General features: G+C 41.8%; 1 protein-coding gene, 1 long non-coding RNA gene and 3 other non-coding genes across 6 annotated transcripts; 3 read left to right on the plus strand and 2 right to left on the minus strand.

Moving 5' to 3' along the window:
* Positions 1-2,057: 2,057 nt before the first annotated feature.
* Positions 2,058-2,129, minus strand: Trnaq-uug. Its single transcript has one exon. It is a non-coding gene; the product is annotated as a tRNA-Gln (tRNA).
* Positions 2,130-10,275: 8,146 nt separating this feature from the next.
* On the plus strand, positions 10,276-10,349 carry Trnat-ugu. Its single transcript has one exon. It is a non-coding gene; the product is annotated as a tRNA-Thr (tRNA).
* Positions 10,350-13,126: 2,777 nt separating this feature from the next.
* On the plus strand, positions 13,127-13,199 carry Trnar-ucg. Its single transcript has one exon. It is a non-coding gene; the product is annotated as a tRNA-Arg (tRNA).
* A 237-nt stretch (positions 13,200-13,436) lies between these two features.
* Positions 13,437-22,733, plus strand: LOC121143544. The gene is made up of 2 exons (XR_005880791.1): positions 13,437-13,767; positions 21,003-22,733. It is a non-coding gene; the product is annotated as an uncharacterized LOC121143544 (long non-coding RNA).
* On the minus strand, positions 13,904-21,455 carry Gpx5 (glutathione peroxidase 5). Of its 2 annotated transcripts, XM_040755645.1 has the most exons (5): positions 21,369-21,455; positions 18,176-18,329; positions 16,056-16,173; positions 15,536-15,635; positions 13,904-14,494 (listed from the first exon to the last, which is right to left on the minus strand). In XM_040755645.1, exons 1-5 carry the CDS (start codon positions 21,453-21,455, stop codon positions 14,288-14,290), a joined length of 666 nt encoding a protein of 221 aa, XP_040611579.1. In that variant the 3' UTR covers positions 13,904-14,287. The 2 variants fall into 2 exon arrangements, with proteins under 2 accessions (XP_040611579.1, XP_040611580.1); XM_040755646.1 differs by lacking the exons at positions 13,904-14,494; positions 16,056-16,173 and having other exon boundaries at positions 15,574-15,635.
* Positions 22,734-23,769: the final 1,036 nt, after the last annotated feature.

Below are 23,769 nucleotides of genomic sequence, written 5' to 3' on the forward strand. Positions count from 1 at the left end.
TGATGTTCACAAAGGCTATGTCCTCTATGGCATTTTTGTGTTGAAGCTTATTCCTGCTGCCTCCAATTTGTTGAGAGTTTTTCATTTGTTTGTTTTTAAACCATGCAGGGACACTGAATTTGATGGAGTGAATTTTTTTTGTTTATATTGAGACGATTGTAAGATCTTTGTTTGTTACTGTATCATTGTGTCATCACCAGAGTCTGCTTGGATTTCTTCAGGAAACTGGCCACCATGGGTCTGTCAGATGAGCACTCCTGACATGTCTGCTTTGAGAAGCTGGTCACATCTTAAGTCCTGAGTTGGATTTCTTTGACAGAAGTATCAAGATTTGTACCAAATGCTGTTAAACAGACAAGAACGCTATATGCAAGGGCACTGTATTAGGAGAGGGAGATTGAACTTAAATCCAGATGTATCTTGAACAGCTGAGAATCACAGCCAGTGGCAGGATAAGGGTTATTGGATAGGAAATTCCTAAAATGATTTTGACTGGATACCAAGGTTAGAGAGAGAGACCCAATTAGATATCATTGTCAAGGAATTCTCTCAGCTTCCAGAAGGAATAAGAAACTCTAGGCAGTAGGGAGTGTTCCCAGGCTTCCCGAGGCTTTTCCACCCCTCAGGGTCAGGCATCATGTACAGTCAATTTGAATGATTAGATTTGAACCAGGACAGTGGATGCTCTATAGATATGAATGTAATGATCATACCATTGAATTATCTTTTAATTTTTGAAAATGGACCCTTTTGTTCCTATCATTTCATAAAATTCAAGGAAGGTGCTTGGTACATTGGGATCTGTTTGAAGAGTCACTTCGTTTGGGGTAGAAAACCAGTGCTGTGTGTGGATCCCTCACAGAGCCACAGACTGGATGCGTTGGTTGCAGGAATGCCTGGGATTATAAGCATCATACACGGCAAGGGATGGAGGGATGCTGTCAGGCCGTTCAGAAAAGAGAGCTCTTTGTGTGAGAACTCATTCCAACAGTATCGATGGAATAGAAGCCAGGCCCCTTTTGCACTTCCACTAAGGCAATGCCACCAGAAAAAAGTCGTTTCCTGTGAGGGTGTTACAGTAACAGTTCACACAAACTAAGTACAAACACTACAGGAATCCAAAAGATTTGTTTCCACGAAGTTAGCAAGCGATTTGTTAAAGTTTCTATGTACAACGAAGGATAACTCATAATACCAGCTAATGACATATTAATGAGTTAATGGGCAACTGGTCTCTGAAATAGGACTCAACTCACTTTCCCGTTATGTACGAGAAAACTAAAGCATAAAGGTAAGAAGCGCATCTGAGAACGGATCATCAGATTTAACGCTTTTTAGGCAAGTGTGGTGGCCCATTGCCTGTAATCCTAGCACTTGGGAGATGGAAGCCAGAGTAGCCTACATAAAGGCTTGTCACAAACAAACAAACAAACAAAAGATCCAAGCAACAAAACTAACCAAAACACAACCTCCAGACATTTGGTCTTTTTCCTAATTTAGTTCCTATCCCGCTGAGGGGATTCTCTCGTCCTGCCCCCCTCTTACCTCAGGACTGTTTATTCCTAGCCCACATTGCAGGATCAGGCTGTTGTTTCTCCAGGAAACTGCCAAAGGTGTCATGAGGTGTTGGTTCGCCAGTTTGTTTGGAAGGGATTCTATCGTAGCAGCCTCTTGTACTGGGAACCCAGGAGGGCTCAATTTCAGGGCTGGGCCTGCGATCTTTGCACAGGCATCCCAGCTACCTTCGTGGCTCCAGCCCGCTGGAGATAAGTTTTTTCTCTTGCGGTGCGGGAAAGGGGGGACACGAATCAGGAAAATTGCAAAGAGAAACATGAGATTCAGGAGCAAGCGGGGTTGAGGTGGTCACAGGCAGACACGGGAAGGCGTTTCTTTCACAGCTATTGGGAACTCCTCCACCTGGAAAGGAATTTTTCTACAGAGCTTGTTACCTCTGTGTCTGTGTTGAGAGTTCATTGCCACGTGGAGTAGAATAACAGGTTTTTCCACGCTTAGACATACTGGAAATTACAAAAGGTCCTCTATAAAAGAGCCTCTACAGGTCCCACCGAGATTTGAACTCGGATTGCTGGATTCAAAGTCCAGAGTGCTAACCATTACACCATGGGACCGACAAATGGCAATGCATATGTAATCATAGTTGTAGAACTTGGTATGAACTACATTTTGGAAGAGCTAGGGAAAGATAAGGCAACACATTATCTTTAGCAGAAATTCAGCTCTCTCTCTCTCTCTGTCTCTCTCTCTGTCTCTCTGTCTCTCTCTCTCTGTCTCTCTGTCTCTCTGTCTCTGTCTGTCTGTCTGTCTCTCTCTCTCTCTGTCTCTCTGTCTCTCTGTCTGTCTCTCTGTCTCTCTGTCTCTCTCTGTCTCTCTCTCTCTCTCTCTCTCTCTCAGGAGTAGATTTATGAGACCTAGGTCTTAAACAATTTAGAACTTAGTTAAGAGAAAGGATAGACACCAACACAAAATTAGACACGGCTATCGAAAAGCTTGTGTGATGTACGGGTAAAACTGGAGCAAGATTTCCTGCTGAGTCTTAGGGAACTTCCATTATAATAAATACTTTTGCAAGTTTTACACAAACGCATTTTACATAGAGTAACCTCTACTAAGGCCACAGGAAGGACCCCTCAGAAGAGAAATTTTGACATTTAACACTCTTGAGAATTATCATTCTAGCGTGTGACTTGACAGTGCAGGAGGGATGGTTCAAAAGTTAAGACTACTGGCTGCGCTTGTGGAGGATGTAGGTGGGATGTGTGTGGGTGTGTGTGTGGGGTGTGGGGGTCAGTTCTCAGACCCCGCAACAGTCAGCTTCCTACAATCTCAGAACCAGGGAATCTGACTCCCTCTTCTGGTCTCCAAGACCATTGCACACATGTGATACACATCAGACAAGCAGACAGGTACACACACACACACACACACACACACACACACACACACACACACACACACACACATACACACCAAAAATTGAATTTAAAAATCTATGTTTGCAATCCCCTCTCCCCCCAAAAAAACTTGTCTAGAAATGTTTTAGGCATGTCTAAGAATAGGCATTTACCGTCCTACAAACTTGGAATAATGCGGATCTTTTTAATTGCCTCTAGAAAGAACGGGGCTGTGTGTGCTACTTGATGGCTTGGGAGCTGGGGAACAGGTATTTAGGTTTAAACAAACAAGACACCATTGTTGCTGAAGTGTAATGTACATTGTGAAGGGGATTTCCTGGAAAGAAGCTGTGTCTGCAAAGGCGAATGGACCGAATAGAACCTCAATGATGTGGTGAGTCTGGAATGTTGCAGGTCCAGAGCCTAATTACAATTTATCCTGGACTATCTACAGCCCTCTAAATAGCCATCGCTTGCCCACCTATGCTTTGGGCTAACAGATAAAAACTAATTGGAATTTTTGAACGCTGCCAGACAGCATCTGGGGCTTATAGCTGACAGTTTTTTTTTTCCACTTGGCTGTAAGCCACCTGTCTGATGTTTCCACAAATGTATTTGAAAAGTGCCCTGACCTATAACTTTCTTCTGTTACTACAAAAACTTCATGAGACTACATTGTTTCTCACTGGAACATGGAATTTAGGGTAACTTAAACTTGTATTCCCAGGGCCAGGATCACTCATGTTTGTCTTGATTTTGTCAATAATATTACATTCTATAAGTCATAATATGTGAAATATATGTTTATTTCCAAATAGGCTTAAGAGATATGCATCAAATTTTTGGCTTCATCTTGGAGATGAAGTAATTTAGCATTTTGCTGTGGGTTTTTTGTTTGTGGGTTTTTTGCAAGTATACATCACTTTAGTACTTGCAATAAAAATGTGAAAAAAAAAGCAATGTCCCTCAGTTTGAGACATTCTTATAAGTCACATTTACTACATGTCACTGGCTTCTGTGCACAATATGGCTGTGATTATGCCATGCAGAATGTGAAAGAGCTAGAAGAATGAGGATGAGCGCAGCACATTAGCCATGGCCAGGAAAACAAATGGGAAGCTCTGCCTCATTCTTGATGACCTCAGGACTTGAGCAAAATGCTTACATATGGCTGAATTGGGTTTAGTGACTGTTCGGTTCCAGGCCTCATAAGAATCTATTTAGAAAAAAAAAACTCTGATTATTCAAAACTGCTCAAAATAGAAATGCCAAAATATGAGCAATCAGCATAGAGACTGAAGAAGAAAGAAAAAGAGGCATCTCTTATCTATTGAGTACCCTTAAGGCTATGGGACATGTGGGTGGGGAGGGGCAAGTGGAATCCAAGGCTAGAATGTGGGAGGGTTCTTGTGTCCTCAGTCTTCTGTCTGACTCTGGTGGCCTACAGTCATTTCCTCTGGCAGAACAGAGGCACCCAGCCTCATGCTGCCAGTCCTGAATACCATCAGATGCTTTTCTCAGAAGGGCATGCTGCCAGTCAAACCATAAACCGCAAGAGGAGTTTCTGGTAACCACAATAGTGATTCACTGAGCTGTAAAAGTGCACCTGTCAGTGGCAGCAAAGGCAGGGAGGGGCACAGCTCTGAACTGTTGCCTGCAGCAGTGAGGAATCCTGTAAATATTTTAGTGATCCATGGGCTTACCACAGAAAAGAATGTCCTGATGAACCACCATGAAGCGCCTCTTATTGGCAGACATTTCAAATCTAGATTTTAAGCATGAGGTTAAGAGAAAGAAATTCTCAGAAAGAAAGTGAGACAGTTTAGACTCTAGACTCTACAGCATGGAGGGCAAGCTGTGATAGTGTTTGTAATCGCACAGTCAAAGAGTGTATTGAGAAATGATAGCTGAGCCCATTGGTGCATCAGCACTTGGATGCTGAGGTAGGAAGAGGAAGATTTCATGAGTGAAGCCAGGCTGAGCTATCCCAAAAAAAAGATAGGGGGTTGGGGAGAAGTTAAAGTATTATGATGTCTTCTCTGTGATAGATCATATAAACATTCTCATGATCCTGTATCATGTGGTTGAGGGTGTAATTCAGAATTACCCAAACCTTCAAACGCCAGGAGGGCATGAGCTATTTTCCATGGATTTTTTTTGTTAGTTGTAGAGAATGAGTTGATGAGTTTCTTACATTAGATCTTATGTTTGTAAACCACATTATTTTCTTTTGCCTTACCTAAGAGAATTTGACAAGGCAAACTAGTTGAGTAGTTAGTTTGTGTGAAATATGTTTCTATGAGACTTTTTACAGGAGATCAAATTTCACAGGAGCGCATGGTGGCCAGCCTGCTTCCACTTTATGTGGCACACAGCCCTAGGGAATCATGCTCAGAGCCTTCAGTTGAAGAGTACAGGCCTGTTTCTTTGAACTGCTGAGCATATTGAGTAAATATAAATCAGAATTTCAATTGCCAGAAACTTTTACTTTTGCTAATAATATCAGAATTATTTGTGAAGATGAAATTAATCCCAGAGGGTAAAATTCTTTTCAGAACAATTTAAGAAGTTACTTTCTTTTCAAAACTTATTTTTATTCAGTGCATACAAGACTTCAAAAAATCGAAGAGTCAGAAAAGATTCTACCTAACACATGGCAACAAAGATTCTACTTAACTGGCAATGAAGATCCACAATTCCACTGGCAATGCAGGAACGTGGTACAGCACTTGCTTGGCATATGCAAGACCTTGAGTTCCTCACAGTTCCAGCCATGGAAGGAAGATTCACGTGTAGAAATGTTTAGAAACTCTGTAAATCAGTGAAATTTACACTAAATTTATAGTGGTATGCTGGGGATGCCCCTCAGTAGTTGAGTACTTGCCTAACATATGTGAGGCCCTGAGCTCAATACCCAGAACTACATACACATGGGGGGAGGGAAGATTATTACACATTAAAATATTAACATAACACACTTTTGGGTGTTTTAACAGCCTTAAAGTTTCTAAGAAGCTTGGATAGATTTCTACTGAACAAATTAGGAGCAATTTGAACATAACAATTCAGGGTAGAATGCATTTTAAATTAAGTCTATAGTGATACTTTAAAAAAATAGAAGAGGAGAGAGAGAAAGTTTTTTGCAGAAAATTATTCACTGTGTATGTAGATAGAATTGTAAAACTGAAGAAGCAACAGAGAGGAACATATTCCAAAGTGGTTACCAACTTTAATGGGTATGCACCAAAGTGTTAAAAAACCTCATTGCTTTACCCAAGAGTGTCTTGTTATGGAGAAAAAACAAAACAAAAAACTATCAGTTGAACTACACAGTAGTCTTGCTAACAGAATAAAACACTGTTAATTATGTAAAGTCAAATGCATTAAACTCAAGGGATTATTCTCTTTATCATGTGATAATATGGAAGTTGAGTGCAAGCAACTGTAACCGATGACTGAGACACGGTGATTGTGGAGAAATGTTCTGTCAAGTTTGTTTGAAATACATAATGTACTCTTAGTGTTGCTATGAGGCAAGAAATCCCTTTGGTGTCAACTTTTTGAAGTCTTGAACTGGATAGCCAGGCTTGTTAGTCTGTTATTTACAATATCACCATAATCTTTGTTTCTACACAAAGGAAAAGCAACAAGTTTTTCAGTGGCAGGTAAGGTTAAAAGAAAAAAACAAAAGTTGAAAAGCTGGAAAACAGTTTCTACAGATGGTTAGGACATGTTGTGTAGGTGACAGTGGCTCTGAATAAAGTGAGGACTGGTCTTGATACCTCACATCTGCAAAGGTTATCAAACATTTGTTAGAGGCCCTTGAATTTTATTTTTCATTTAAAGAAGATCCATGTGTAGGAAATTCATGGATCCAAATCTATTTCTTTCATCAAAAGATACTTAAATTTAACTGTGTCTCTACAGATGTGTTGTTGGAGTTAATTACGAAATATTGAAAATAAACATTAAAAACACAACATCACTTCTTTCAATTTATATAAAATTCAAAAGTAATTATTATGAGCTTGCTGAGATGGTATTAAAGTCTCTCATTTTCTTTCTTTTTTTTTTCAAGACAGGGTTTCTCTGTAATAGTTCTGGCTATTCTAGAACTCATTTTGTAGACCAGGCTGCTTCTGCCTCCCAAGTGCATATGCCTTTACTGCCCACCAAATCTCTCCTGTTAAAAATCTTTGTTTTCAGAGAGGGTCTCTCTACATAATCCTGGGTGTCCTGGAACTCACAGTATATTTATCTAACTCTGCCTTCCAAATGTTGGGGTTAAAGTGGTGGGCCACCATGTCTTAGCAGAAACTCTAAGAAAGAAATTGGTACCAGGCCATGAGGTCTAATGTGACAGACCTGACCAAATGCTTTTGGTCATAGTGACATCTGAACTTTGGGCTCGAACTTAGTAGGCTGTTCTTTTGCAACTTGGAAGATAAAAACACAGAGTATAATGCATGTAATAGAGGCTTGTGAAATTTCAGACTTCCAATTAAGAATCTGTAGTTCAGGTCAGCTGTGGCTAAAGAATTGGCTATGATTAATAAAACACTAGAATCACTAATGTGACACTTGTTTTTATGGGACAATTGATATTGGTTAGTTGAAGATGAGAAATTAGTGGTGATTTAGAAAAGACCAGCATCATCAAGGATCATAAATCTAGGAGTATATCTTCAAGTTAAGGTCATCATCACAGAGAAGCTGTGGTCTAGAAGGGACCAAGGTTGTATCTTGCTTGTGCTGGTAGTTAAACTTGGTAATGTATGAGAGTTTCCCAGATGGTACTGGTTTTGAAGGAATGCAGGGGTCATGGAGAGCAGTTGAGGCTTGGCACAATGAGAGAGACCAGGAGAGGCTATTGGAGAAGACGCAGCCTAGTTGCAGTGCAGATCAGAGCTTTTTGCAGATGTCAGTGCCATGGGATAACCACTGAGGACAGCACCAGCGGTGGAGTGGAGCTGACCTAAGCCTAGGAGAAAAGCCACTTGTGCTTTGGATGACTGAGACAAAGAAATGCCACTGCCGAGACCTTTAATCCTAGAGGTCTGACACTGAGACTTTATACTGCTGGGCTTAGCTTTGCTTTGCTTGATTGTGACTATGCTCTGGTTTTCATCTCAGGAATAATTACGTTTTTAACTTATTTTGATTTTACAGGAGCCAACAGGTAAAGATAATTTGGAATTTAGAAAGACTTTGGAATTTTAAAGAGACTGAATTTTTAAAGTGTTTTTATTTTAAAAGAATGTAACTTTTTAAATTTAGAAGATGTTTTATATTGTGATATTGTTATTGATGGCATCTTAGGGACAACAAGAAAGGAAAGCTGATGCGTTTTTCTGTCAAATTGACAAGGAGCCAATTGTGCTGGCTACCTCTTTTTCTTTTTTCAATCCCCTGAACTGGAGTTACAGATGTTGTCAGGTACCATGCAGGTGCTTTGAAATTGAACCTGGACTGTGTGGAAGGGCAGTCAGTGCTCTTAACCACTGCCTGGTCTACAGAGTGAGTTCCTGGAAAAGAAAAGAGGCTGAGCAAGCCTTGAGGAACAAGCCATGAGGAGCAAGATAGCACGAAGCATTTCTCAACGGCTTTTGGGTTCCTGCTTCCAGGTTCCTGTCCTACTTGGGTTCCTGCCCTGACTTCCCTCAGTGATGGACTGTTACTGGAAGTGTAAGATGAAAAGAACCATTCCCTCCTCAAGTTGCTTTTGCTTATGATGTTTTATCACAGCAGCAAAAACCCTAACTGAGACAATGGCACAGGCCAGCACCTCCAGTGCTGAGGAGACAACCTTAAAGATTGCGGGAAATTTGAGGCAACCAAGGGCTGCATAGCAAGACCATGTCTTGTAGTAAGCAAATAAATTAGAAATTAAAAATATGTAAGAACAAATAGCCTACAGTTATGCATATCAGTAATGGCTACATATAAGATATATTACTTTTTAAAGTCAGGTTGTAGAAGAATACACAAATATTGTTCCTTTCATATAAAAACCATAAATGGCGAGAAAAGCAACATAAATTAGAGATAGTATAGAAGAGAAACATAAAGAGAAAGTGCTCAAAATGTGATTGCGGAGTTTTGAAGACGACTTGACTCTGTTGAGTAGAAGAGGAAGAGGGATGACCACTTGGCCTCTATGGCTAACCAGTGTGGCTAGCTCTGCACTCTGATTTTCATCCAAGCTTTATTTGTTAGATCACAAACAAATATCACCATCCTCTGCAGAATTCAGTTTTCCTTTACAGAATTGATGTTCATGTATCCAAAATTACAAGTTTAAAGCCACGAACCCCAATATTTTCAACACAGATAGGGAGAGGAACACAAAAAAGAAAAATGAAAAAACATCTCTCTGCGTTTTGCAAACAGAACCACAGGCTGCTCATTGGAATAGACCATTACGAGAAGTATTTGCTCCTCTTCCTTGGTGAGATTACTCTGCCCACTGCACAGCCGTTGGCTGAGCCAATTAGACCCATGCTAGGATAATGAAATGTAAACAGAATTGATACACTAATGTTGGATGGAAACCAGACTGTCTTCATTCTGCCCTGCTGAGAGCAACCTCTGGATCCTTCTGGAGATCATACAAAAGTGTGTGTGTGTGTGTGTGTGTGTGTTTTATTGTCTGCTCCTAACTCTGAAAATGTGGCCTTCCTATACTTTATACTTCCTTGATAGAGGAGTCACCCGAACTTTGGGATGATAAGAGTAAAGGGGGGGTTTTAAAATGAAAAGATACATCAAGAGTTAAATAATCAGCAGAATTTCCCCAACGTTTAAAGGAGATAGGCAAGTGTGACGGCTCACATCTGTAACCCCAGCGCTCACAATGCTGAGGAAGGAGAATTGCCTTGAATTGGAGTCGAGTCTGAGCTACAAAGTGAGACCTTATTTCAAAAAAAAAAAAAAAAAAAAAGTAAATTTTTCGTTAAACATGCAACAGTCGCGATCAAAGAGGGAAGGGTAAATGCACCCTCCCCATACACACATAGAGATTCACACATTTCTGGTCCCTAAGAATCCTGGTGCAAGAATTCAGAAGTAGGCTTCTGCAAGCTGTTCTGTCCTATGTCTTCCACTTTTTCCCGGACTTGCTCTGTGGGAGCAGGGGCCCTGTGGGACAGCAGTTGAATGAAGGCTGAGCGTTTTCATAGATAGTTGATATTATTTGTCTTCTCAATACCATTCCACGTGGGCAATAAACAATAAATTAAAATTAAATCTATAGTAAAAGAGAGAGAAAAAAACCTAACTACACTCCAATTATTTCAAATATAAATGAACAAAATGATCTGTAGAAATTAAATAGAGGTTTATTTTAACTGCTGCCACAGCAGTTGGCTCCATGGCTTAGTTGGTTAAAGCGCCTGTCTTGTAAACAGGAGATCCTGGGTTCGAATCCCAGTGGGGCCTGTGGTGCAATTTTTTTTTCCTTCCAGCATTTTTTTTTTTAGGTGCGTGGATGGATAAAGGAGCAGTTAGCCTTTAAAATGGTGGGCTAACAAAGAACGAGCACAGACTTTGCAAACCCTCTTCTCATCCAGAAACAAATGAATGGAACTTACAAGGATAAAAACAGGGCCCCGAGCGGGCGTGTCAAAATAACCTTCCAAGAATAAAAAGGGTACCTACTGAGGGAGCATGCCAAGATCGTTTTTAGGAGCGTTGGCTTGGGTGTGCCCTCTGGGAGCACAGCGGCCCGGCAGTGGGAGTGAGGGGGCACGGGACACCGCAGCTGATGTTCCAGAATAGGAAAGGCTATTGCCAGCCTGGAAGTTGCTGTGAGGCTTGGTAACTGGAACTAACTTGGGGGAACTCCTGACCAACGCAATTACAACAATTTGGAAAGAACACCTTCTGCTAGCCAGTTGGGAGGCTGCAGCTCCTCAAGCAGAGTTCCCGTTGTTTGGTGAGTGAGTGAGTGAGTGGACATGGCAGAGAGCAATGATCAATTCGGAGGTTGTTTCTGAGGCTGAGTTCACATCATGGTGAGTACAAAGCAAAGAAACAGCCAAGAGAAACGGGAGAAGAAACTGCCGTGTAATTACAGCACCAGAAACACCGGTCCTTTGCAAGCCCTTCCCAGCAAAGAAGGAATGGAATTTTACTGTAGAGTTCATTTACACCCACACAGGGGTACACACGGAGCAGAACACTCATGCTATGTTTATTTATTCCATGTGCACAAAAACATCAGTCTGGATGACCGAGTGACTCGGTCGTTTTCCTCCCAAGAGTTCCGGCTGAAACAAATAAATGGGCAAGGGTATCAGCAGTCTTCCAAAGGGGGGCAGTTATCTCGACAATGCAAGTGGAGAAATCTGACGTTAGGGGAGCCATTCTTGCTTAGTAAGAATGTCACATGTGAACCTTCAAATGCTAGTTAAAGCATCATGCATAAGGCTCGTCTCTGACTGGCACACGTTGTCTTTGTCTGGTTTTAGAGTTAGGATGAGAGAGGAAAGTCTTACCTGTGTTGCTGTGTTTGGAAGAGGTCAAGCCTGGCAAAATACTTATTTTGAAGAACATCCCACTAAACATATCTGGGTTTATTTTTTTCTCTGAGAAATTTTGACTATGCAATTTATGAAGCAGCTTTAGAGACGTTGTTTTCTATTTCTTTTTAAATCCAATTTTGTAAGTGACATTTCTTACATAATTGGTTTCGTTTAAATTTTCAAATTATTTGGGCAAATTTCTCTCCAACTGTGTTCTTGCTGATCGATAACTCTAATCTGCTCCTTAGAAAACAAACAAATCAGAAACCTCTCATGTTTTTAGGTCTCAGAGTAAGTTTGGATCTCGGCTATATACTGACCCTTGCCAGGCTGGTTGACGAACACTAAGTGGTCCACGTTCAGAGGGTGTTGGACCTCACTTTTCCTAGAGCTAGAGGAGACAGTCTCTGATTGGCCGAACTTTTCAGAAAATCAAATTTCTTCCACACTTCCAAGCTGGGGAAATGAGTCCCAGATGAGTGGGACCCCAGCGTGGCTGGGGAAGGAAACCACAGGGTGTTTCCTGGTGCAATTTGGGATTTCCCTAATGATCAGCACGGATAGTGTGTGTGTGTGTGTGTGTGTGTGTGTGTGTGTGTGTGTGTTGTGTGTGTATGTATGTATGTATGTATGTATGTATGCATGTATGTTTGTTTGTATGTATGTATGTCAGCTTGGAAGCTGGTTACTTCCGCGAAGGGCCGGTCCCACAGTGGCAGTCTCACATCGGAGAGCCCGCTGGGCTGGGAACCTCAGCAGTCACAATCTGGCACGGAAAACCTACAGGATTCTTGGTCCCTAGTCAGCGATGCCTGGAAACACTGGTTCAAACCAGCCAAAGCGAATAATCTTCCTTCTACCATGTAGATTTGCTTTGTTTCTGTCTTTAAGTCAGTGCTGCTACCAGAAGTACGGTTCACCCTCGGGGGGAGTTTCCCCACATCAATTAGGACAATCAGGATAATTTCTCAGGTGATGCTCTCAGTTGATGCTCCCTACTCACGTGATTGAGTGGCAAGCTGACAATGGACCAACCACTACACTGTACTCACTCTCCAAGGGTCACACTGGAGAAAGCATAGCAAGGTAAATGAAAGCTTTGTGGGCTGGGGACATGCGCGCAGCGCAGGGTCACTGGGAGGGTCTTTCCTCTCCCTTTACAGGGTTATCATTTATTCCCAGAGGGTCTCAGACCTGACTAAACTGGCCAACCATGAGTAGCAAGGATTATAGAGGAATAATGAATTCTTTCCTTTTTGCTTCTTTATTAAAACCCTTATCAGTAGAGAGATACGTGGAACATTACTCACTTTTGGGCGTTTGGAGACCATTGGAATATACTGATTCTTTTTTTGATTGTTGCTGTTTTTGTTTTTGTTTGTTTGTTTGTTTTGAGACAGGATCTCTTTGTAGCCCTGACAGTCTTGAAATTCACTATGTTGACAAGATGGTCCTAACTCCCTGAAATCCACCCTCCTCTGCCTCTAGGGTACCGAGATTAAAAGCGGACGATCTGCGTTTTGCTTGTTAGTGAGCTATATCCAAGAAGTGACTTAGATTTTTAGAATAATGTTATTTGTAATAACGTTCGTAGCAGACAATGTACTGTTAAGCTAAACCTGGAAAAAAATATAGACCACCCGCTCACGTTCTAGACATTTGTTACACTTTTCCACCTTAAGCCTGCCGTAGGACCACGTGGCCTAATGGATAAGGCGTCTGACTTCGGATCAGAAGATTGAGGGTTCGAATCCCTTCGTGGTTGTTCTTTTTGCGCTTTGCGCTACTTAACTCTTCACAACTATTGAAACTGTCTTTACAGCTCCTTATTATGACTATCTTTCTAGCTGCAGTGACCGATTGCTTAAGAAGTTGGTAGCGCTCATGCCTCGAGTTTGGAAATAAACGGTAGTCGGACAATCTCTGTGGCGGCCAGTTTATGCGCACTGTGGACTGTGGTGGGGCGGGATGGGAGGTCACAAGTCTGAATCATATCCTGGTCTGTGAAGGGTGTGTTGGGGTTGCAGTAGGCACACAACTGTCGGTACTGTGTATGTGTATAAGGTTTATGATTCTTGAGAATTCACTTTTTCAAGTCCTTTTAAAGGTCGCCCCATTGGAAACGCAAATTTCTCACACTTCTAAGGAGCTGGATCACCCACATTCATCAGGTGGATGTGAAGCCTGAGAACCCAAAACATCGGAGAAGTCAGAGAACAGACATTTAAAAATACGAGAAGACAGACGCCAAGAGGACGAAAGGCTTCTGCAAAAGGACACCGATCGGAACAGATGAGTTCTCATAGAGGAAATAGACACATTAGAACGATGTGGTGAGTCAAATTACATCAAGCTAATTATGAATAGTTTTAAGTGATGAAATAAATAGGATCATTTGTCATTTCCCCTCCCCTGCCTTGAGACAGGAATCTTGTAGACATATTGCTCTCACACTCTTTATATAGCCAAGGATGATCTTGAATTCTTGATTTTTCTCTGCCTCCACCCCTTGTTTACAGGAGCATACATCAATCATCTTGAACCCCCTGCCCCAAACCTAAGCAAGCAAGCAAACAAACAAACAAAAGAAAAGAGAATGCCCCAAATACATAGGGGCATTATCTTAGTTTTTCTTTTTAATGTTTTAATTAAAATAGAATTATGCTGGTTTTCCCCACTTTCCCCCCACTCCCTCTCAGCTGCTTTCCAGACATAAATCCACTTTGTGCAGGGAAGGGACATAGGCAAGTTAGGAGTGACTTGGGCAGTAAGTAAAGAGTGGGATGCGAAGATGGATGTTTTCAGAACAGCTCTTTAAGGGAGAAGTAGGATGGGCTCTGAAGACTAGTCTTCCTACTTGGTTTTGAATTGCTTCAGGTACGCCAGGATATCAGCCTTGACAGTGCTAACTGGAGCTTGGTGAAACCAGCGCATGACAGGGACTCCATTGGGTCCCACCAGGAACTTCTCAAAGTTCCACCGGATGTCATGGACTTTTATTGGCTCCCAGTAGATATGTTTGTTTGAGGCCACAACCTCTGAGGGGTGAGGGCAGGAGTGCTGCAGCAGAGAAGTAGAGAAAAGAAAACACATGATTTCTGTTCCTGGATGTCCAGGGTCTCCTCACTCACTGGTAATCCCCTCCCAGTGGACCCAGCTATTTTAGCCTCCTGTGGTTCCTGCTGGATGCCACACATTCTCCTAACCACCATTATGCCAATCCCCAAGAATGTTGTTGATGCCGTAGCCTGAGTGCATTCCCTCATTCTGGCTTTCACAGTCACATCACACAGGTTAAGATGCATTGCCTTTCAAACTTTCATTTCTTCTTGCTGTTTGCTTTATGAAACAGGGTCTCATGAAGCCCATGCTGGCCTCAAACTCAGTATGTATCTGAAGATGACCTTGAATTTCTGATCCTCATGACTCCACCTCCCATGTGCTAGGATGGCAGACAAATACTATCCTGCAGGTTCATTATCCTTTTCTGCAAAGTGAATGAATTACTTGGGCTAGAATATTCTTTCCAAGGTCTAGGTCCTACTGGTCAGTGGAATTTCAAAAAATACCTTTGGAGAACAACTTAGAGCTACTAAGACTTTATCAAAGAAGAAAAAAGGCTAAACCACATTTTGCCACTTACTTTTAAAAAGACCACTATAAGAATAATTTGCACGTGGCCCATGACCTTACAATAGAGGGCCACCTTAAAAATTAGATGGATGGAATTAATGAAGCCCTCCTTACACTGTTCTGTTTCATCAGTACATGAAAAGTCGTGCAGTTGTACACTCTGAGTTCTTTATGTTGTTACTACATGAGCTACCCTATAGGTGGCAGACATTCATCAAAAAATACCTTGGATGGATGAGGAAATGAATGAGCAATAGGCCAAGTAAAAGCTGCCATTGCACACAGCTGTCTATTTCTCACAAACCCAGCGTCCTACAGATGTTAAAGACTAGCTCAAATCTCTATGCAAAACAGGAACGAGTCCTTGGGTCTGTTTCTACCATAACCAACAGAGGGAAATATTAAGCCCCCAAGTGATGCTAGGAAGATTGGGGAAAGGAGCTGTACATACTGCAGCAACTCACTAACCTTCAAGAAGGTGAAGATTTTCTGTTCTTTTTCACCATTTACATCCCCTTTTGCAAAAAGCTGGAAATTAGGTAAATATCCTCCTCCAGGACGAACATACCTGCAACATGCCAGAGGTAGGGACTTGGAGGTAAATGCCATGACAAGACGTTGAGATGCAGACAGAGAAAGCACAGAAAGAGGCAGAGAGCTGGTGGGGTGGGGTGGTATGCAGGAGGCAAAGGCCTGCTTTACATGTTGGTCTCTGATTTACTTCATATTTCTTGATTGTAGTCTGTCTCTACTCCTTTCCTTGCTTCTGCCTCAGGAGTAGTCAATCTCCAATTTCTCCATCATCCATCCAGGTCTCAGGAGTGAAGAGAGGCTCTATGAACTTTGTCAGATTCTCCTCAATTAAAATCCGATTGCAGGTGCCCCCGAGCCTTTGAACCACTACCCTCCCAGGTGGTTCAGAAGGCCAGAAGGGCCTCTGAGACAGGAAGGTGACAAGGCCTCTAACGGGCTTCATGCAGGTACTTACTTGAGCCCAGGAAGAATCTCTAAATTTTCTCCTGGTTCTTGCTTTCCAAATTGATTGCAGGGAAAGCCCAACACAACCAAGCCCAATGGCTTCAACTCCTCCTGGAGTGCATTCAGTTCTGTGGTAGAAAAGGGATAACATGATGCCCTGTACTCGAGACCCCACATCCAGGAAGGATCCCTTTAATCTGTTTCTACTATAATCAACATATGGAACTTCATATAGCCTAGGCTGACTGGAAAAAGACCCCATGAGCTGGTCGTTTTACAGAGAAAGAAACAGAAGGAGAAGACCATCTCTGTAGATCAGAGGAACATCTGAATGTCATGACTCGAGTTAGACGTGTGTTCTGAGCCCCCTTATTATGGTGCAACATTTCTCACACTCACAATCACACGGGGTCCTTTAACAAACAGGGTTTCCCAGGTTCCATTTCCAATTCCTTTCCTCTGAGATGAAGCCCACCCGTGTTTGTTACTTAAAACCCTGACACTATTTAAACAAAGCCAGCTAGGAATATCACAGCTCATCATCTAGTCATCTTTGTTGGATGGACCATTCTTTTCTTAAAGGTACAGGCACAGATGAGAACTGAGGATCTCTCCTGGGTACAGGCTAGCTCATGCTGAACAGGTGCAGACACACTTGACATCTGAGAGCTTCATGCTGAACTTCCTGATACTCAGAAACTGTCCTGGGGAAGTCAAAGATGAATTCTACCTTTAAAAAGTCCTCAAAGCTGAACCAAAGCATAGACTCCAGTGTTCCTGTCCACTGTCATGAAGTGTTCCAATTGCCTTGCTCAGACTTTGATAGTTGTTTTCTTTGTTAACCCTTTCTGGGTTCTATGCCTTTAGCCCCTTGACAAACACAAGTCTGTCATACTAGGGTTCAGCTTGGCCAATTGGCATCTCTCAAAGGCCCTTTTTAAAGTTAAAGATTGCCTCCCTATTTCCACACACTTTGCTTTCTTCCTCCCCAACCCCTCTTGTCTTCACCAGACAATCCCTCCCTCTCTCCAGGAAAGAGACAAGAAATTAGGAAGCCTGCCTTCAGCCCTATAGCAACTCTTCCAGGATTACTTATCTGTTACATGCTACGTGGCAATTAAATACATTGATTTTTTTCTCTTTGAGATATGGTCGTCCTATTAGCGCAGGCTGGCCTAGGACTCATGACCTTCCTTTCTCAACCTTTGCAGTATAGGAATCACAGCTATGCATCATCATGCCAGGGTATAAATTCATTTTTAAGGTCCCTATAAGCTGATATGATGGATTTTGGCTCAAGTGGAAAAGAATGAGGAATTGGACTGACTTCAAATGTGCTTTATTAATCTAGAAGTCATCAGATAGTATTTACAATATTTGATGGCAGAGACTTCAGAAGAAAGAATGTTTTCACAAACACGCTAGTCTTTTCAGAGGGGCAAGAAGGAAAGAGGTTTTTACGCTAAGACTTTTTGTTCCTTTAACTTTTGTTCCTTATGAAAATATTACTTCTGCAAAGCACACTGCACACCGTAATTCACAAGCAGGCCTTATCAGTTCAAGCAGCCAGCAGTCCTCTCCATCAGGTTCTACTCTAATCATACGCCACACCAGGTAAAAGTCCCCATGGCCCTCTCATGGTCATTATAGCTTTCTCTGGAAAAGTCTCAAAAAACATGGATCTTCTCTCCTATATTTGCCAAGGACACTTCTGGAATTTTCTGAGAAGTATCAAATTCATTAATATATATTGATTCCAGTGTCAATCTCAAAGCAGACACCAGGCCTCCCCAGGGATAGAACCAGCAGTTTTGTTTTCTTCTGCTGAGAGCTGAAAGGTGTTTCAGGCTTTGCAGATCACATGCTTCCCTTCACTAGTATCCACAGAACTACTGACCTCTGCCTTGGGATATGTTGTGCCATAGGTAAGGATATGCTGTGCTCCAATGAAGCCCTTACAAAAATAAACTGACTAGGTTTAACGTGTGGGCCATTGCTTGCCAATTTAAGACATCAGAGAATGACATAAATTACTATGACACATAAAATTGTAATAGAATTCCCAATGTAATTTAGAATATCGTCAGCTGAAAAATTTTGTCATAGAGTCATATGACTCTTAATTCTTACCAGGGTACTGCATTGTCAGACCACAATAGGTAGCCACGTTGACAAAGAGGACGTGTTTGCCTGCATACTGCTTGAACTGAATGCGTTCCTTCCCGTTAATAGCAAAAGCCTCGTAGTCATAGATGGTGCCTTTCACATCTGTGTAGCAATCCCTCTGGAAGGATTTTGAAAGCTTTGTTAAGAGTGACCACAACACCCCATATCTGTTTGATCATTCACAGCACACATGAACAATGAAGGTGTTAACCGGGATACAGAAAACAAACAGGAATTGTGTAAGAGATCAGAAAAAGGAAAAGTGGGACTTGATGTATTGCTTTTGTGGAGAAAAGGAGTGGCAGTGGGTTGTCTGTCACTCTTTCCTTACCCTGGCACGGCAAGAGACAAGGCCATTGTGGACAAATTAGATTGGATGGAACTAAGAGCAAATGGCATCAAAGAGAAAAGAACCCTAGCTTTTGGGAGAAGGAGGCTGAGAACAGCCGTGGATTAAAAGCACACTGCCTGGCTGCTCTCCAATCAGGTCAGATTTTCATTGCTTGAATGCTTCAAGACAGCCTAGCTACTTCTCTTCTCTAAGTCTTCTGGCTTCTCACCCCACTCGTGAATGCGATAGAATGGGAAGATCTCTAGACTGGAATAAGATCTACCATTCAGAGTGTCTGTGAATCTCGGTAGCTCTCACCTCTGGGCCTTAGAGTTCCTCTTCCACAAAGTAAAGCAGAGCAAAGAAGTTTCCAGGTTTGTAGTTCTAGAATCTAATACAGTTTTGTAATGGATTTCTCTTTCTTTCACTGTCTTACTCATATAGTTGTCTTATATGACAACACTGTGAAAAAAAAAAAACTAGGGGTATGTGCCAAGAAAGAATATGGAGAGCCCTAAAGCCTGTCTTAGATCGAGACAGACTAGCCTGTTGTATCTGAAGATATTTGAGGAGACTGCCATATATGAAAAATAAGGTCTACAGCCGGGCGGTAGTGGCGCACGCCTTTAATCCCAGCACTCGGGAGGCAGAGGCAGGCAGATCTCTGTGAGTTCGAGGCCGGGCTGGACCGACAGCCTCCAAAACAATACAGAGAAACCCTATCTTGTAAAACAAACAAACAAACAAAACACAAAAAAGTAAGGTTTACATGAAATTCTCATTGCATGTCCTCACACTGAATTTCTCTATGAGGCAGGTCTTAGGTTTTATTTCTGTCTCTGCTTTGGTTAGGTCCCTGCAATGTGAAGTTGTAGGGATGAATGCTCACAAGCACAGTTAAATCCACTCACTGTGCTATGAAGGCAGTTATAAATTGCTCATAGAATACAAGGAGTATAAAAATCATGAAAAGAAAGCTACATGCTGTCATTGACTGAGAAAGCACTGTTAAGCTGGCAAAAAAAAAAAAATCAAAATGGACTTTCTTTATCAGACAAAGAAGATGAACTTAGACAAGGATTCAGCCAGACTTCCTGGAAGTGCTGTGCTGGGAAGGACTTATTCAGCACCATCTGCTCCCACCCAGAGAAGGAATACTGCAAAACAAAATCCAGCGTTTCCAACGCTTTACAATTGAAGATCCCATCACTAGGATCTGAGGTTGTAGGTCCTACTCTGAGGGGGAAGGCACTTTCTCTATGTAAGTTTTTGAGCCTTTCTTTAAACACACACACACACACACACACACACACACACACACACACACACTTGTATGCACGCATGCACGCACACACATCAGCAATACTCAGGTATATATGCAGAACATATAAAAAGCATTCATTTTCACCTTCTTGATGCCTACTTTCAAGCCATACTATTTGGGGAAAGTGGGTAAGAAGCTTTGGCAATGAAAATCATATTGAGTACTACAGTACAATATCTTAGAGAGACTCATTTTAGTCCATCTTATCTATTCAGGTGAGAGAGGGTTTGAGGCACGGTCTGATTTTATGTAGGCCAGGTGTTCTTCAAACTCATGGCAATTCTCTGGCTTCAGCTCCTTGAGTGCCAAGCTCAGGCATGAGCCACCCTGCCCAGCTATTCCATTTATTTTTTCTTTCAAAACCGACATTTATTTAATGTGTATGTGTGTGTGTGTGTGTGTGTGTGTGTGTGCATGCCTGAGAGTATATACATGTGCATCATGTATACATAGGAACCTGCAGAGGTGAGAAGTAGTAGTTACAGGTAGTTGTGAGCTACCAAGTAGGTGCTGGGAACTGAACCCTGGTCCTTTGTAAGATCAGTAAACACTTGTAACTGCTGAGCCATCTTACCAGACCCTCCAGTTTATTCTTGACGTTGATTGTCCTGCTCTTCCAAATATTTTGAGTCTGAGTGTTAGGTCTCCATGACTCCAGACCAGCCTTTATTAAACTCTGAGTCTCCACATTGGCGGCTCAGGGTGACATTAAAACCGTATCTACCCAGAAACTTCTCTTGTCAGTTCCAAAGAGAAAGTCTTCCCAGAGCTGCCTTTTATAAACAAAATTATGTGCACATTGATTTTTGATCTCCCACCCAAGCTGGATAATATATAACCCACAAATTAGGAATGGATAGAACCCCAGAAATTCTGTCCCACTGTGTGAATGAAGGCTTGATTGCTTCTAATATCCCCTCATGTATTACTGTCCTCCTGTGGACTGCCCTTTCTACCACCACACAGAGACTGTTGATCAGGCAGCTGAGCTCCATATTGAGAGTAGAGCTAAGACTACATTCTCAGACCCCTACGGGTGCTCCAAAGCTCCAATCCAATACGACTCTGTCTAATGCTTTTCCCCATGTGTTCCTTTATTCTTAAAAATCCACATTGTTTGTTTGTTTGTTTTTCAGAAAGAAGCCTTTCCCTTGTTCATCATTCTGCTCCAAACCCCAGCCCCTACTCACTGAATGACCATGGAAGTTCTGCCCTCAGACCTGTTGTGATCTAACGTGACTTGATAGGGGGCATCCACTTGGAGAAGTAGTGGAGAAAGGACCGCTGTTAGAGCATCCTTTCTTCCTTACCCATATGACACTCAATGACACCTATTTACAAAAGCGAAGATCATTCAAGAAGAGAAGAAAGGTTCGGAGTGACCACAAGAGCAGAAGACAGAGGTGAGACTCTTACAAGATGGGCTGAAGAACGAGCTCTAAGAGCAGAGCACACGAGTGACCATGCTCAGCCCTGCTGTGCTGGCTATGGATCTTACTCACCTTCATCTTTTCCCGCCTGGGGGTTGCCTGCACATAACTGGCTAGAAGAAGTGGGACAAGACAGAAGACTCTTAACTTCATAGTCATGACTACTATTGAAGATCGCTGATCTGAGAGCCCGGGGTCTTTGCACCTCTCAGTTGTTTGATACAAAGACCAGCCCACATCTGTTGATACCAATCAAAGGGCAACAAGTACTTCTGTTCAGCCAACCCAGAGAATTTAAGCCCTATCCTTGCCTACACACACCCCCATGAACACTTGGAACTCAACAGTGTGGTGAGGACCTGGAATTCATATAAATTCTGGCAGGATTATCAGAAAGATGTGGCAAACCCTTATAGATCCTGGAAGCCTTAGCTGATTTTCCTGAGTGGATGTGAGTGTTGAGATAAAGACAAACTTGCCAAATAATTGATGTGGATGTTCTAAATACCATTTCTAGGGCTTAAGATATATAATATAGCTCACTGGTATACTGTGTGGTTAGTATGCTTAAAGTTCTGAGTTTAGTGCATAAAAACAACAAAAACAACCAATAATATACTTTACCTAATGGCTTAAAAAAAGAAACATTTATTTGTTATACTGCTATACTGAAAAGATTTGGGCTGTAACAAATGTTGGCTATTATTTCAGTTAAAAAAAACTAAAGGATAGAAGTTAGAGAAATGGCTGTGTTAACAGCACCTGCTGGTCTTGCAAGGGAGTTGAGTTTGGTTTCCAGCACCTATGTCTGGTGGCTCACAACTACCAGCAACTCCAGCTTCAGGGGATCTCAAGCCTTCTTCTAGCCTATGAGGGTACCCACATACACATACTCATATGAACAAATGCACACACACACATAAATAAAATAAAATCTTAAAAAATAAATGTAAAAAATCTATAGGATAGACCTACCTAGGTTCTGCTCAAGAGAACTGGATGGTAGGGGGAGAGGGGCAAGAATTGAAAACAAACCATAACACATCGATATGCTCATTATAGAAATGCTCTCAACGATTTATAAATCAGTATTTTTTAGAAAATCTGATCAAGAGAGAAATGGGCACAACCCATGAAACCCAGTGGCATCTGTGGTAGCATACAATGTTCTCCCTCAACGATAATCAAACAGTTACAAACAGGAAGAGATACATCTGTGTTTATCAGATTGGCATAAGTTAAAAGGAATGGTGGGAACCAGCCTGGGTGCAGCCTGGCATTGGGTGCTCCTGTAAACTAGATGGGTGGTGGGGAAATCAGAGCACTGTCAACTTTTTGGGTGGCTACTCTGAATGTAGTACTTTCTACTTTTTGAACTTATTGATTTTGGTGCTTGTTTTTTAAAATTATCATATAAAGTAATGGGTTTCAGGATGATGCATACTTTGTTGTTGTTGATTCTCCCCCCCTGCTCCCCTGTCCCCAGTCTCTCCCATCCACTTCCTGCTCTCAATAGTCCCAGTTCAACTCTCATGACATATGTGCTCTATTGCCCATCTTTAGTCTCCCCCTGCCCCTTTCATGGCTCCCTCTCTAGCTTCAGACCTATATTAACCCTCCATGACATATGTGCATATATAGAAAACTGAGAATCTATTGAAAAAAATTCCACTATGTATACACACCACATTTTCTTTATCTATGTGTCTTTTAATGGACACCTAGAGGCTGGATCCATTTCCTGGCAATAAACATGGATGAGCAAGTAGCTCTGTTGTAGGGATTAGTTCTATAGGGATATGCCCAAGGACAGATAACTGGGTCACATTGCTGGTCTGATTTTTTGATTTTGAGAAACCTTCACACTGAGTTTCATAGTGATCACACTGGCTTGCAGTCTTTACAATAGGCAAATAAAAGATATTCTCTCTCTCCACATCCTTGCTGGCATTTGCTAACATTAGCCCTTTTGATTGAGATGAACTGGGATCTCATAGTAGTTTCTATTTTTATTTCTCTAATGCCTAAGGATATAGAATATTTTTATTATTATTTCATTTTTGAGAGAGGATCTTGTGTAGCCCAGGCTGAATTAAATGTTGATGTAGCCAAGGATGATCTTGAACTCTTCCTGTTTCCACTTCGAAAATTCTGGGATTACAGGAATGTGCCACCACACCCAACAATGTTGAATACTCTTTAAAAAACATCTTTCTAGTGTGTGTGTGTGTGTATGCAAGCACATGCGCGCATGCATGTGCCACTTGCACTATGAGGAGTGAGCAGACAGCAGAAGATAACCTGCAAAATATAAGACAGGATGCATCATTGAGTGTCTTTATTACAATGGTTCACTTATGAAAACATCACCCCTTTTCTTCTGTTTGAAACTATATCAAATCATTCTATTAAGGTGTTACTAATTTGTGAACGACATTACAACACAAAAAGTTTGGTTTTAATTTTGTTTAAA

This window comes from Mesocricetus auratus, unplaced genomic scaffold (genome assembly GCF_017639785.1).
Source record: "Mesocricetus auratus isolate SY011 unplaced genomic scaffold, BCM_Maur_2.0 Super-Scaffold_100013, whole genome shotgun sequence".
NCBI lineage: Eukaryota > Metazoa > Chordata > Mammalia > Rodentia > Cricetidae > Mesocricetus > Mesocricetus auratus.